This window comes from Bubalus kerabau, chromosome 14, assembly GCF_029407905.1.
Source record: "Bubalus kerabau isolate K-KA32 ecotype Philippines breed swamp buffalo chromosome 14, PCC_UOA_SB_1v2, whole genome shotgun sequence".
NCBI lineage: Eukaryota > Metazoa > Chordata > Mammalia > Artiodactyla > Bovidae > Bubalus > Bubalus kerabau.
In genome coordinates, this window is record NC_073637.1 from 5,267,554 (window position 1) to 5,281,167 (window position 13,614).

General features: G+C 52.5%; 1 protein-coding gene across 3 annotated transcripts in view; it reads left to right on the forward strand.

The window, feature by feature from the left end:
- AGO2 (argonaute RISC catalytic component 2) overlaps positions 1-13,614 on the forward strand; it is a 95,046-nt gene that overhangs the window by 46,659 nt on the left and 34,773 nt on the right. For 2 of the 3 annotated variants that reach the window (XM_055545677.1, XM_055545676.1), the window contains exons 3-5: positions 6,489-6,609; positions 11,510-11,691; positions 13,329-13,465. In XM_055545677.1, coding sequence (XP_055401652.1) covers positions 6,489-6,609; positions 11,510-11,691; positions 13,329-13,465 — 440 coding nt within the window. Of the gene's footprint in view, positions 1-6,488; positions 6,610-11,509; positions 11,692-12,264; positions 12,402-13,328; positions 13,466-13,614 lie in introns of those variants that run through there. The other variant, XM_055545678.1, reaches the window with a different exon arrangement.

Below are 13,614 nucleotides of genomic sequence, written 5' to 3' on the forward strand. Positions count from 1 at the left end.
GATTGACTGGTTTGGTCTCCTTGCAGTCCAAGGGACTCTCAAGAGTCTTGTACAGAAACAATTTGAGAGCATCAGTTCTTTGGCACTGAGCCTTCTTTATTGTCCAACTCCCACATTCATACATGACTACTGGAAAAATCATTTCTTTGACTATACTAATCATTGACAGCAAAGTGATGTCTCTGCTTTTTAATACACTGTCTAGGTTTGTCATAGCTTTCCTTCCGAGGAGCAAGCCTCTTTTAAGTTCATGGCTGCAGTCACCATCCACAGTGATTTTTGAAGCCCAAGAAAATAAAGTCTGTCACTGCTTCCACTTTTCCCCCTGTCTTATTTGCCATGAAAGGAGGGGACCGGATGCCATGATCTTAAGTTGAGTTTTAAGCCAGCTTTTTCACTGTCCTCTTTCACCCTCAAGAGGCTCTTTAGTTCCTCTTCACTTTCTACCATTAGAGTGGTATCATCTGCATATCTAAGATTGTTTGGTATTTCTCTCAGCAGTCTTGATTCCAGCTTGTGATTCATCTACCCCAGCATTTCACGTAATGTCCTCTGCATATAAGTTAAACAGTGGCAGTATATAGGCTTGTCATACTCCTTTTCCAACTGGTTCCCATTTTGAACCAGTTCCATGTAAGGTCCTAATTGTTGCTTTTTGACTTGCATACATATCTCTCAGGAGACAAATAAGGTGGTTTGGTATTCCCATCTCTAAAAATTTTCCAGTTTGTTGTGATCCACACAGCCAAAGGCTTTAGAGTAGTCAGTGAAGCAGAAGTAGACATGAGAGGTGTAGTAAACAGGATTCAAACCTGCCCTGGGAGAACCCCAAAGGATTTCCAGTCCATTTATCCTTGTGCAAACCTGCCAGTGATGAATCCTCCCAGCATTTTTTAAAATCTGAAAATATGCTAACTTTCTCCTCATTTTTGAAAGATTTTTGCTGGATGTAGAATTTTAAACCGGCAGTTTCCCCCCAGTACCTTAAATTAGATGTTATTACATTGACTTTTGGGCTTCCCTGGTGGCTCAGATGGTAAGGAATCTGCCTGCAGTGCAGGAAACCTGAGTTTGATCCCTGGGTTGGGAAGATCCCCTGGAGGAGGGCATGGCAACCCACTCTAGTATTCTTGCCTGGAGAAGCCCCATGGACAGAGGAGCCTGGTGGGCTACAGTCCATGGGGTCTCAGAGTCGGACATGACTGAGGGACTAAGCATTGTCTTTTAATCCTCGTTGTTTCTGATGAAATCTCAGGGATTTGTTTTGTTCTGTTTTTTTAATTGTAGTTCCCTAGTGTGTATCTGCCTTCTTCCTCCAAATACTTTCTATTTAATTTTGCTTTTTAGCAATTTGACTGTGACCTACCTAGGTGGAGTTTTCTTTGTATTTTTCCTTCTTGGGATCCTTTAGTTTTTTACATTTGTATGCTTGTGTCTTTCATGTTGTTCAGGTGAAATACTGGCCGTCATTTCTTTAACTAGTTCTCCTGTTCAGTTTCCTGTTCTCCTACCAGGATTGCAGCTCTGTGTATTTTAGACCATGGGATGCTGTAACAGTTCCCCTTCTTTTCTCAGTTTGGGTAACCTTCATTGATCTCTCTTTAACATCACTTTATTCCTCCCCTCCTCTTTTTTGGTAATATCCGGTCTTCTGTGGTAACCATCCAATACATTTGTTTCATTTATATACTGCACTTTTTGGTCCTAGGATTCCCATTTGGTTCTTTTTCATAGTTTACTTTCTCTGCTATTTCTCATCTGTTCATTCTCATCTTTTTTCTTGATGACTTTGAGTGTATTTGTAGTAATAGCATATTTATTATAGTAGCTCGTGTCTGCTAATTACAACATATGGGTCATCTCAGGGGTTGTTTCTATTGGCAGGTTTTCCCTTAGATTGCACGTCACCTCTCTTTGCTTACTCACTTGGATCGTGGATTTTTTGTTCACTGAACATCATGTATTTGCTATTTTCTCTGGTACCCAGCTGCATAGATTCCTACCTCTTCTGCTCCTGTCTCCTCAGGACAAGACGGCTGCTCTCTAACTCCTGTCTCATGTTGTGGTTTGGAAATTACTCCCGGCAGAGTGAACGTGTGTTTTCCTCCCCCAGAAGTCACAGTCCTAAACCGCCTGATTTTCAGGGCCACAAATGGTTCTCACGTTTTCACCAGTTTTGTAGGATGGGAGGATAAATCTTCATACTTTGTCATGGTCAGAAACAGCATTCTGAGTTGCAGTTTGAGAAGTCAGATTGGTTACCTGGTTTGTGCTGGTACCCTAAAAAGTACTCTTGGCTGTAAATTTGTTCCTGATGAGTCTTTGTAAGAGAAAGAATGCTTGGGGGTTGTTTTCCCTTATCTGTAAAACTGAACAGTTGGATGCACTCAATGTGGCCAGTACACATTGGTTCAGACTTTTTAGAAAGTGACTTGGTGTACATGTTAAAATAAAAATAGTACACACCCTTTGACCCACCAATTCTATTTCTGTGTATTTATCCCCAAAAGACATGTCTCCAAAGAAACAACACTTGACAGTTATATGAGGTCCTTTAAATATGTGCTTACTAAGAAATGTGTGTGTGAACAGAATTTTGGGCATGACTGGTTCAGACGGCTTTGTTTGCTAAAGGTCTTCTGGATCTTGAACGTGCCTTACATGCTTTGAGACGCTCTGTGAACGGGCTTGTCTGATTTTGAGTCTCCTTGGGACAGAATCCTGTGAGAATCTGTGATTTGGATATACTCTTAGAGCCGGAACGAAGGCGTGGAAAAGCACGTTTCCTGAGCTTTGGATTGGTGTGGCAGCAGTGGGCTCTTATTATGCCATCAACCACAGTTTACAAGAAACTTTCTTTTATGAAAATAGGCATGACTAAGGTTTTGTCATCTGGCAGCAGAAAAAGGCTGATGGTGATTAAAATGGGATGCTTTTACCTGACTGTACTCCCACAGACCTGTTGTCATTATGACTGCAAGGTTCTGAAGTTGCCCTGTGTCTGGAAATTGCCTTGAGTCAAGCAGGAAGTAGCCCAAATGAGTCTCGAGCTGCATTTTGTGGCCAGGCCAGCCCAGGTGCCGCTAGTGTGCCGTGCGGCTCCCCTGGGTTTAGAGCCACCTGGGAGTTGCTGCCTACTTCCATGTATGTGCCTTCAGCGTTCATTTTGCTGGTAATTCTGATGGACCTTGGCTCAGGTTCAGTCTCAAAATTGTAATCAATCACAATAGCTTGGAAAAATGTCAGAAGTAAAGTTTTTGTATTAGAAGAACCCACGACATGACATAGTCCCTCTCGCCAACCATGCTACCACTGTGAAACCTCCACTGTGCCAGTGGGCTACGGTGGGGGCTGAGGGAGACGCGCCTTGTGTCCCCAGTGGGCAGGAGACGGACAGTGGCAGGGCTGCGCTGAAAGACGGGAGCCCAGAGCGGGAGGGAGTCAGACGCAGGAGGTCCGTGCCGCGGGCTGTCCCCCAGACTGACGCCGTTCAGGGAGTCCTCAGAATCCCATGTGCTTCCACGCTGCAGTCTGTGTTAAAGCACGTGTCAGTTCTGAGTTCCCGAAACTTGTGCAGTGCACGCAGTAGATAGTTAACATTCAACCCTGAGGCTTCACGCAGCCCTGGGAGGAAAATGCCGACTACACACGTTGTGATGAGTCATCATGAACACTAGCCCCGTGCGCCCTCGTCCCTGGCAGCAGTCAGTCACCGTCCTGAGTGGTGCTGTGGGAGGGGGTCCCTCAGGAGGCTTCCAGTGTCACTGTGGCTGCAGCTGGGCACCGGCAGCAGCCAGTGCCCAGGGCTGGTCCAGGCCGTGCAGGCCTTTCCGCCAGCACCGGAAACCTTGCCAGGAGGTCAGAATTAGCACTTCCGTGCTCAGACGCACAGGATGGGCGGCTTGAAGGAAGAAGGTGTGCTCCTGATCTCTGACTGTCCCTTCCCTCTTACTCCTCTTGAGCTCGGTCAAGTGGCTCCTGAAGAACAAGGAGCAGGAGCTCAGTCTGTGCAGGGGAAGCGTGGGCAGTGCAGCCTGGCCGTGCGGTTTGCAGCCTGCTGCTCATGGGAGGAGATGTGCACCCGTCCAGACTTCTCAGAAGGTGGCTTAGTACCCCATATACCTTTGGCTCACCAATTCCGCTTCTAAGTGTTTATCCCAAAGAGATGTGTACAAGCACATCTAATATTGTCATGGCAAAAAGAGAGGGAAAAGAAATCGTTTCGAATCACCCACTGGGGATGGTTAAATAAACACACCGTGGAACACTGTGAAACCATGGACAGCAGGGAAATGGAGCTTCACAGCATGAATACCACACCTGGAAACGGACAGCCATGTGGTTTGTCAGTATTACGGTACAGTATGTGGTACAGTGGCATTTCTGTCTCTAGACTTGACGCCACTTTGTGTACATAACGACAAGGGAAGGTCTTAAACACACATCCTGGGACAACACCAAGCTCCAGAGCCATGTGTTTAATGTCATGTGTTTAAGAAAACAATACGTTTTTTGTTTTCTTTTTTTTAATGTACCTGTGTATTTATAGAAAATGCATAGGTTTGAAGATAATAAGGTTGCTTCCGAGAAGAGAACTGAAGTAGAGGTGGTCTGGGCAGACTTAGAGCCTTATCCGTATTTGAAATTCACAATGAGAAGGTGTTAATGCAAAAATCTGTGTAATTAGAAATTAACCAAAGAATACATTAAAAGTGTTTAGTGACATATATTTTTATAACTGGGAGTTTGTATAGCTCTCAGTCTTCCTCACCTGTTTCACTCATCAGCCCTGAAGTCACATGTGTGTCTCCTGTCTCGGCGAGTCTTTCTGTTTTGTTAGGTCGGTTCATGCGTGCTCTGTCCTGTCTCTTGCTCCTTCTCTCAGAGGTGAAATGTCTGCATCTGTGGCTCATTTTCTGGGTCCTCAAGTCTCTCCTGAGTTCAGCTTGTCTGTCCCTCCCTGCCTTTATCCTTCGTTATTTCCAAATACACTTTACAGTTTATTAAATCTTGTCAGATAAAAATTAGCCCCTCTGAATTTTTATTGGGATTGAAAGAGTGAATTTGTTTGGGAAATTGAATATTCCTGTCCATGAATATGGTTTGTCCGTTGGTGGTTTTGTTTTTAAATATCTTCCAGTGTTTTCAGCGCCCCAATAAAAGAATCATGTACGCCCCTCGGAACTAGCTGTCCCCTGTCCTTCGTGCCCTGCACGCTTGACTGTGGTGAAGTCCGCTCTTCATCGTAATAGACTTCATGCTCCCTTTAGGGAGGACCACATTGGTTTGGCTGATTTACTCCAATCCTGGGGGAGAGAGAAGCCATGAAGGGTGGGGCTTTCTCTTATTTTGTTCTGCATCTGTGTTTATAAGTGAGGTTGTCCCATAATTGCCTCGTCGTGTTTAAGAGAAAAGTTGGGGGTTGTGCCCTCTTAATTCTGTTCACAATAAACTTGAATTCGGTTGGGTGATTTGTTCTTTGAATGTGGGTGGAACGTCCCAATAGAGCCATCTGGACCTTGAGTTGATGGCGAAGTCTTGACCAAGAAGGTGGGGTCCTCGAAGCTTGGGGAGCAGTGGTCTGGAGACAGCGTGGAGGAAGGGGCCGCCTTGTCGTGGGTGGCCCAGGGTAGTCTGTGGAGCGGCAGGTGAGATTGCACCCCGGCTGCTGGTCGGGGCAGCGGGGATGGGGGTCAGAGTGGCACCAGCTGTCCTGGAGGCTTCATACCTTCCAGGCTAGGCTCTCTCGGTGGGTGTCAGAGGCTTGGTGCATTCCTCGTGAAGCCAGCGAAGCAGAGGCAGAGGCTTACAGCAAAGCTGAGCTCCGGCGTGCCTCCCCGTCCTCTGCCCTTGACAGAGTCAGGAGGTGGGCGTGCACTGCCGCTGTGCCGGGTGTGCAGAGAGGCTGGTGGGTGGACAGGTAGGCGAAGCAGGGTGAGGTGGGGTCACAGCCCGTTCGGTCCTCAAACCCCACAGCAGAACAGCTGCTTCATGCCCACCGGGTTCCTGCTGCCCGAGGAGCTCACTGCCCCAGAATCTCTGTCGCTTACAACAGCAAACCTCCATGTCAGGTTCAGGGTCTTTGTTCCAGAGCCCAGACTGAAAAGGCAGCAGTACCCAGAGCGTGTTCTGCTGAGGGTCACAGAAGCGCGAAGCCAGGCCGCGCCGGCCACCAGTGTCCGTGGGCTCGGGTGCTCTGTCACAGGGCAGGGCCCTCAGCCTCAGGAGGGGGCGCGCTGCCTGCTGGATGCGCATGCACAGTGAGGTCGTGGAAGGAGTTCTCCTGTGTTTGAGCCTCAGGGTGAGTGAGTGTAAACCACCCAAGGGTCTAGTTTGGTTTCTTGTAGAAGGAAGTTGAAAGTCAGGTTATTAAAACAAGCCACAGGGCTTATCAAAATTGCTTAAAAACCATTGTCAAAAGAATGTCATCCTTGTATGCCCTGTCCCTGGTTTTATTGACGTTTTGCTCAAATTCTGTCTTATTTCAGGGAAATAGTGGAACATATGGTTCAGCACTTTAAAACACAGATCTTTGGGGATCGGAAACCAGTGTTTGACGGAAGGAAGAATCTCTACACAGCGATGCCCCTTCCGATCGGGAGGGATAAGGTGAGCTCATGGAGGCGGGTTGGATGGAGCAGTGTGTGAGAGGTCAAGCCTGTTGTCCCTCTCGTCACATGCAGAGTCACGTCCCCCAGGGGCAGAGAGCCCCCAGCGGTCGTGTGCTTCACGGTAGAGTCCACGGACGCCACCTTCTGTGGGCTGTGGTTTGCAGCGGCAGAGGGTGACATCATCTGAGTCCAGAGAGAGAAACTTAGAACATCCCGAAACCATGAAACTTTTAAATGTGAACCACACACGTGCGCGCATGCTCCAGGCCAACCCCAGACAGGAGCCTGCATCATGGGGTGGGTGTGTGAAGACCTAGAGAGAAGTGTGTTCGTGCAGGTGTAGATGGGTGCGATGCTGGCAGCAAAAGCAAGTGGTCACTCGGCTGTAACCAGCGATTTGTCCAAAGTGATACCATGATTCATCAACCTGGGAGTCGAGGTTGAATTAATATGTCACCTCTCCTTATTGTCTTTATCCTTGCTGTGGCTTTATTTAAAAAGCAGTAACCCTTCTGCCTAGCAGCTGCCACTTCTCGGCACATCTTCCAATCACTGGGCTGCCCTGCTTTGATGATAGGTGTTGTTTGTAAGAGAGGAAGACCAAAGACGGCGTGGAAATCATTTTTACATGTAGTGGGGCGGGGGGGAGGGGGAAGAACATCAAAACACAAACAAGTAATTGAACAATTATCCCACTAAGAATGGGATTCCTTTAAGGATTGACCTTAAGGATTCCCTTAAGGAATGACCTATACAGTTAGCCTCTTACCAAAAGAGTCCCTGAGAAGGAAAATAGCTCAGAGCTTAGAGGATCTGAGATCTGAGGCTACTGCCTGTGACTTGCAAGTTCTCTGCAGACAGAACATTGTGGTTTTGCTTTTGCATTTTAATGATAATCTTAAAATGACTAAGCTCCTCTACTGGGCTGGATGGCCAGCAGGGCCGGTTGTTTCAGCTCCCAGCAGCATGGCCAGGAATTGTGGTGCTCTGATAGGAGGCCTCCGTTAGGGCTGAGGCTGGGTGGGGTGGTGATGAGGACCCCTGAGATAACAGCTTGCCTCTCACCAGCCCTGCCTGGTTCTGGGGACCTGATGCCAGCCGGTCAGCTGAGCAGAACCACCTCTTGCAAATGAACATGCTCTCTGCCTTTGAAATGGGGCTTCCCTCGTGCTCAGATGGGAAGGAATCTGCCTGCAATGTGGGGGACCCGAATTCTATCCCTGGAGAAGGGAATGGGTGGACCCATGCCAGTCCTCTTGCCTAGAGAATTCCATGCAATACATTCCATTTAAAGTGTATTAGTTATAAAGTTTTGTGTTTAATTTGCACATTTGTTTTTGTTTAAGTTGTATAAGAAAGAAAAGCCTAAGGAGTTTACTCACAGTGCTGTCTGTTCATATTTATAATTAGGTACTGGGGAGCCTGAGGAATATTTTCCTTCAGAAGGGATGGGGGAGGATGTGTGGTGGTCAGAGCTGAGACACGTTGTTGACGTCGACACGGGCGCCGGGGTGGTAGTGGGTGTGGGCCAAGTGCCTTCCTGTCCCTGAGTAGTGGTGGGGCCTCGGGTGAGCTGTCTCTCCTGCCACCCTGTAAAATGGAAGGTGGTGTGGCAGCCGCCTTCCAGGGTCCTTGTGCCCCTGCCAGTGAGCGAATGCTCCCTGAGACGGCATCTCCACTCTTCGTGTTTCCCCCATAGCCCTGGGGCCTCTGTTAAGTGCTGGTTCTGGTTCCGGATCTGCGGTGTCTACAGCTTTAAGCAGCTCTCCTGGGTGATGCCCACCCAGGGCATGGAGGGGCGTCAGGGTTTAAAGTACTTGGTTACAGCGCCGGGGATAAGCTAAGTATAGCACATACTTAGCAGCTGCTAACAGTGACGGTTGCAGGCCTGAGGGTTCGCTTCTGTCGTCTTAACCGCTGCCCGTGTGGGGTGTCCGGTGCCCACAGCAGCACTTTGGGCATCTCACCAGGTTTTGGTGGGCACTTTGCATGTGTGTGCACTCGTGTCCAAGTCTTTGTGACCCCATGGACTGTAGCCCGCCAGGCTCCTCTGTCCATGGGATTCTCCAGGCAAGAAGACTGGAGTGGGTTGCCGTTTCCTCCTCCAGGGGTCTTCCTGACCCAGGGATCGAACCCGAGTCTCCTGCGTTGGGAGGCCGATTCTTTACCGTTGAGCCACTTGGTGTCTCCTATCTTGAAGCCCACCCATCTTCATCCTGTCCTCAAGCGGGCTTAGACAACCTGACCACAGCCTCAGGGTCTGGTTTGGGTGGAGTCTCCAGATTCCAAAGCCCTCCTTCCAGTCACCTGTAATATCTGTCACATATTTGCAAGGTGCAGAAATTAATCTCTTCTTCCGTTTGGGAGCTCACGTGAGATGCTGCCCTTTTCTGTTCCCATACGTTCACATCTTGAAGCAGTGTCGTCTTTTTTTTTTCCCTTCTATGTGTGCTGTTTTTTCCATACACTACTTTTTTTTTGCATCACAGGCACTCGTGTAGTAAGAGGAAATCCTTTAATGTCCCCAGTTGCCCCTGGGGTGCGGCTGCCTGGGGCGTCCACACCATGCCTGGGTCCCGGACCCCTGGCGGGCAGCTGTTGTCCTCCACTCCTCATCTCTCTCGCCAGCCTTCCCTCCTCCGTGCCAACCCCGTGCTGGCTGAAAGCCCCTGCATGCCAGGTCCACCTTCCCTTCTCCGTGCAGGAGACCGAGGAGCTGTCTGGGCTGCTCGCCGTGCAGGTGTTGCTCCTGGCTCGTCTTCAGCAGGGATGCGATGTGAGTTGCGGCCAGGAGCGTGTTCGCTTGTTGCCCGTGGTGCTCCCCCTGCGGGTCTGTGGATATCTGGGTGAGCAGAGCCCATGGCGAGCAGTGCTCCTGGCCCTCTCTGCTGCTCCCTCCAGCCACACGGCAGCTCCAGGCGGGGCTCTGCTCTGTCACCCCGGTGATGCTCAGACAGGAAGGACCCAGTGTGTGACTTGGCGTCTGTCTGCAGAGGTTGGCCCTCAGGGCCGTCTCCCGTTTTCCAGGCCTGCGGTGGTGCCTCTGCTGACGCTGCCCATGGTGAAAAGGTGGCAGGGGGCATCTTCCTGGTCATGGCTCCCCTGCGCTGGTGTCCCCGTGCGCTGGCATCTGTGAGGCCGGGGGCCGCCTGCTGTCCTGTGTTATAGACGGCATCCCAGAGGAGCCACCTGCCTGGTCAGGCTGCAGAGGGCGGCTTCTTGAGGCGTGTCCGACGGAGAATGTCACAGAGCCTGGAGCTTCTTCCTTTCCCTTTTTGCCGGGGACCGAGAGGAGGCTGGTCTGGACTCTACTTGAAAACAGGAGGACCTCTTCCTGAAGGGAAACGCCCCACCAAATCCCCACTTGGTGGGATTATGGAGGCATTTCTGAAGAATGACATTAACAGGCATCTAATTTAGCACCGGTTCCCGAGCACGGCGGGCGTGACGTGCCCTCTGGAGTCAGTGTGTGAAGGGAGCGGGTGTGAGTCCCCGCTGCCTCCTGGCCGCACTCTGCGGCCGCACTCACAGCCCCCGTCATGACGACTCGGGTTAAGCTGGTGCTCTCTTGACGGCTTTTGCCGGCTATGTGTGCACCCTTAACATGTCTTCTGTCTTGAGACGAATCTTCCTGTCGCTGCCCTCTGTGGCCAGCTTATGTTGAGTGTTAGGTGTTTGAAATCCATCCGCTGGGAAGAACGGGCTCCTTTCTCACGCTCTGCTGACCCTTGAATGGAGCCCGGGCCGTGTCTGGTTTGGGGCCTGCGTGCGTCCTAGGCATGCAGGGCTCCATACGGTCTGGTTGCTGCTCTGGGGTGTCTGAGGGGGGTAGCAGTGTAAGAGGCAGCGCTCCCTGAGGGCGGGGGTAAGTGGAGGGATAGTGCAGGCGTTGGGGGTGGGGGGGCATGAGAGTGAGAATGAGCCCCCCAGTCATCAGCAGGGCCTTTGACACTGGCCCCCGTCTGCCCTTTCGTGGTGGTGGTTGAAGCTGCTTTCTCTGCCTTCTTGGCCCTGGTGATGCTGGTCCCGTGGCACTTCTGTGCACTGGTGGGCACGGACAGCCCTGCAACAGTGTTGTGGCCTGTTTGCCCGAGGCCGAGCCGGGGGTATGATGTCCCTGCCGTCCACATCCTCCACTGAGTGACTGTGGTCTCCCCGCGTCATACTGGCGACAAGTCTAATCCGACAGAAAGGTTGGAAACGTCCATCCATCTCGATCATTGTTAGTGTCTTGCTCTGTTTTATCTCGAGTCTGTTCTGAGAAGGCTCATGCTCATGATTTATTCACTGTAAAACCAGCTTATGGACTCAGAGACCCAGGAAACAGGAACCCCCCACCCCAGATCCTCTGCAGTCTTCTCAGTCACACCTGAGAAAGAATAACTGCCCAGGACCCCCAGACAGCTGCCCACACCCGCTTCCTCCATTCCAAGAGCAGCCTTGTTTGTGCCTGCGTCCCGCTTTCCCCGTCCTGGGGTTTCCTCCTCATCCAAGCGCCCAGCCCCCGGCAGTGCTGGCCCCTGGCTCCGGCCACCACTGTGTCTCTGCTCAGGCTTGGGAGGCCGGGGCCTCCGGGTGGGGGGCACGCCCGTCCCTGTGCCCCTGGGTGGAGGACTGGCTGAGTCTCGCTGACCTCAGGGGCTCTGGAAGCCAGCTGGCCCTGGGAGGGGTGCGGAGCCTTCCACACGCAGACCCACCATCCCCAAGCCAGGCCTGAGCTCAGTGTCTCCCACTCTGCCCTGTGGAGGAGCTGAACAGGGCTGAGTGAGGAAACTTGTACAGAAACTGTGCTCCGCTGGCTTGGCCACGGGGAGGCGCCTTTCAGGGCCGTGGAAGCTCCCCATTCTGGCTTCCTCAGAAGAAAGCTTGAGTAGCCATGTGCTCGGGTCCCCTCCCAGGTGGAGCTGGAGGTCACGCTGCCGGGAGAAGGGAAGGACCGCATCTTCAAGGTGTCCATCAAGTGGGTGTCCTGCGTGAGCTTACAGGCGTTACACGATGCACTTTCGGGGCGTCTGCCCAGCGTCCCCTTCGAGACGATCCAGGCCCTGGACGTGGTCATGAGGCATCTGCCGTCCATGAGGTGAGGATCGCCCGTGTGGTGGGGGCCGGAGGAGCAGGAGGGTCTGCTTCCAATGCCTCCGTTTCCTGAGGATGTGAATCTGCTCTTCCAGGATGCTCTGGGCCTGGGGGTCAGGGTGGTGGCACACACGGGTTTATAGGACGAGAGCAGCAGCAGTGCCTGCCAGGAAAACGCACTGGCGGAGTCTCAGTCGGGCACACACCGTCCCACTGGGGAAAGAAGAGCTGCCCAGGACCCCCCAGGAGCTGCCCTCACCCCCTTCCTGTGTCCCAAGACAGGCACACACACTCGCTGACTCCGGACGCATGGTCACTCCACCCGGCACGTGAGCTGGGTCCCGTTTCTTGGTCGCCCGTGCACCCATGTTCCAGCTCTGCGCTCAGCTGGCCTGCGCCACATGGAGGAGCCTTTGAGGATCCTGGGGGTTTCCCACTTTGGCTCTATCCTCTGGTGTTTTTCCCCCACTTATCACCGCATTTGAACCTGCTGGGACACTTGGACGGCTCGTAATTGACCACACAGAGGCTCAAGAGTTGGCAGGTGCCCGTGTGGAAGCTTGGGCTTCTCCTGAGGTCGCCTCTTCCTTCCACATGTGTCCCGCACAGTGGGACCTCAGGAACTGTTTGAATGATTAAGTAAAAGAAGGAACACTTGAAACTGAAATGAACCTCCAAACTGCGCTTTCCCAATCCTGACCAGAACTCTGAGATGTGAGTGTAAGAGGAGGCGCCTTGAAGAGCCGGGTGGGTTTTCACGGGGGGCCCTGCTGTTCTGCAGACAGAGCAGGCTGTCCGTCAGGGCAGGGCTCCCCACCACCCCCAAATGTAGTCTGTCACTGCTTGGAACTGTTGCTGGGGGGAAAGGTAGGTAGGTGAAAGAAAAACAAAAACAACACCTAAGGGTTGTTGCCAAAGTGTCAAATCCATTTTTTAAGTGAGCAGCGGAAATTGCTGTGATTGTTCCCCACCCACTAAATCCCTCTGAATTAATCACCGTTATCTTTATCATCAGGAGGAAAGTCTTTGGGAAAAGTGGAGAAAGAGGCAGGATGAGCACATCTGAGGGGAGGCCGAGAGCGGGCCGCATGTCCTGGGTGGTGGCTGCATCTGCAGGCAGCAGGGTCTTCCCTTGGGGACCCTCAGCCATACCGCAGCTGCTGACCGCTGCCCTGAGAGTGTGGGGGCCTCTTAGCTCTGAGCCCCGGCGGGCACTGGCCCTGGGAGGGGTGTGGATCCTTCCACACGTAGACCCATCATCCCCAAGCGAGGTCTGAGTTCAGCGTCTCCCTCTCCACCCTGTGGAGGAGCTGAGCTGAGGGAGCAGGCGTGGCCCGGGGGCTTGGTCTACGAGAGGTCCTTGGCCCTCAACGCCAGACGCCCTGAGGCCCTGGCAGGGCCTGTCCAGCTGGCCGACCGTGGTCACCTGCGCTAGCACCCCTGCCCACCCCCCCCAAGAAAGGTGTGATGTGCTGGCTGCAGACGGGGCGCCGAGGTGGGAGGGTCCTGTGGGAAACGGAAGGCAGGACCAGGCCATGTGCCCTCAGCTCTCGGGGGGACGTTCTCCTGCGTGTCCTCCACATGTTGGCCATCCTCAGGGTGTGTGCCCGCCGGCGCCCCTAGACGAGGCTTCTGTTCCAGGTACACCCCCGTGGGCCGCTCCTTCTTCACGGCATCTGAGGGCTGCTCCAACCCGCTGGGCGGGGGCCGAGAGGTGTGGTTTGGCTTCCATCAGTCCGTCCGGCCTTCTCTCTGGAAGATGATGCTGAATATCGATGGTAAGCAGAGCCCGGTGCCAGGGTGGGGTTCAGGAGCAGGGCCCCTGGGGCCAGCTCCGCATGCACCTGCTCGTGAGCGAGGGCGGCAGCGCTGAGGCTTGACTGTCAGAGGCTCTGCGGGGCCCCCTCCCCAGACGGTGGCTCGGTGC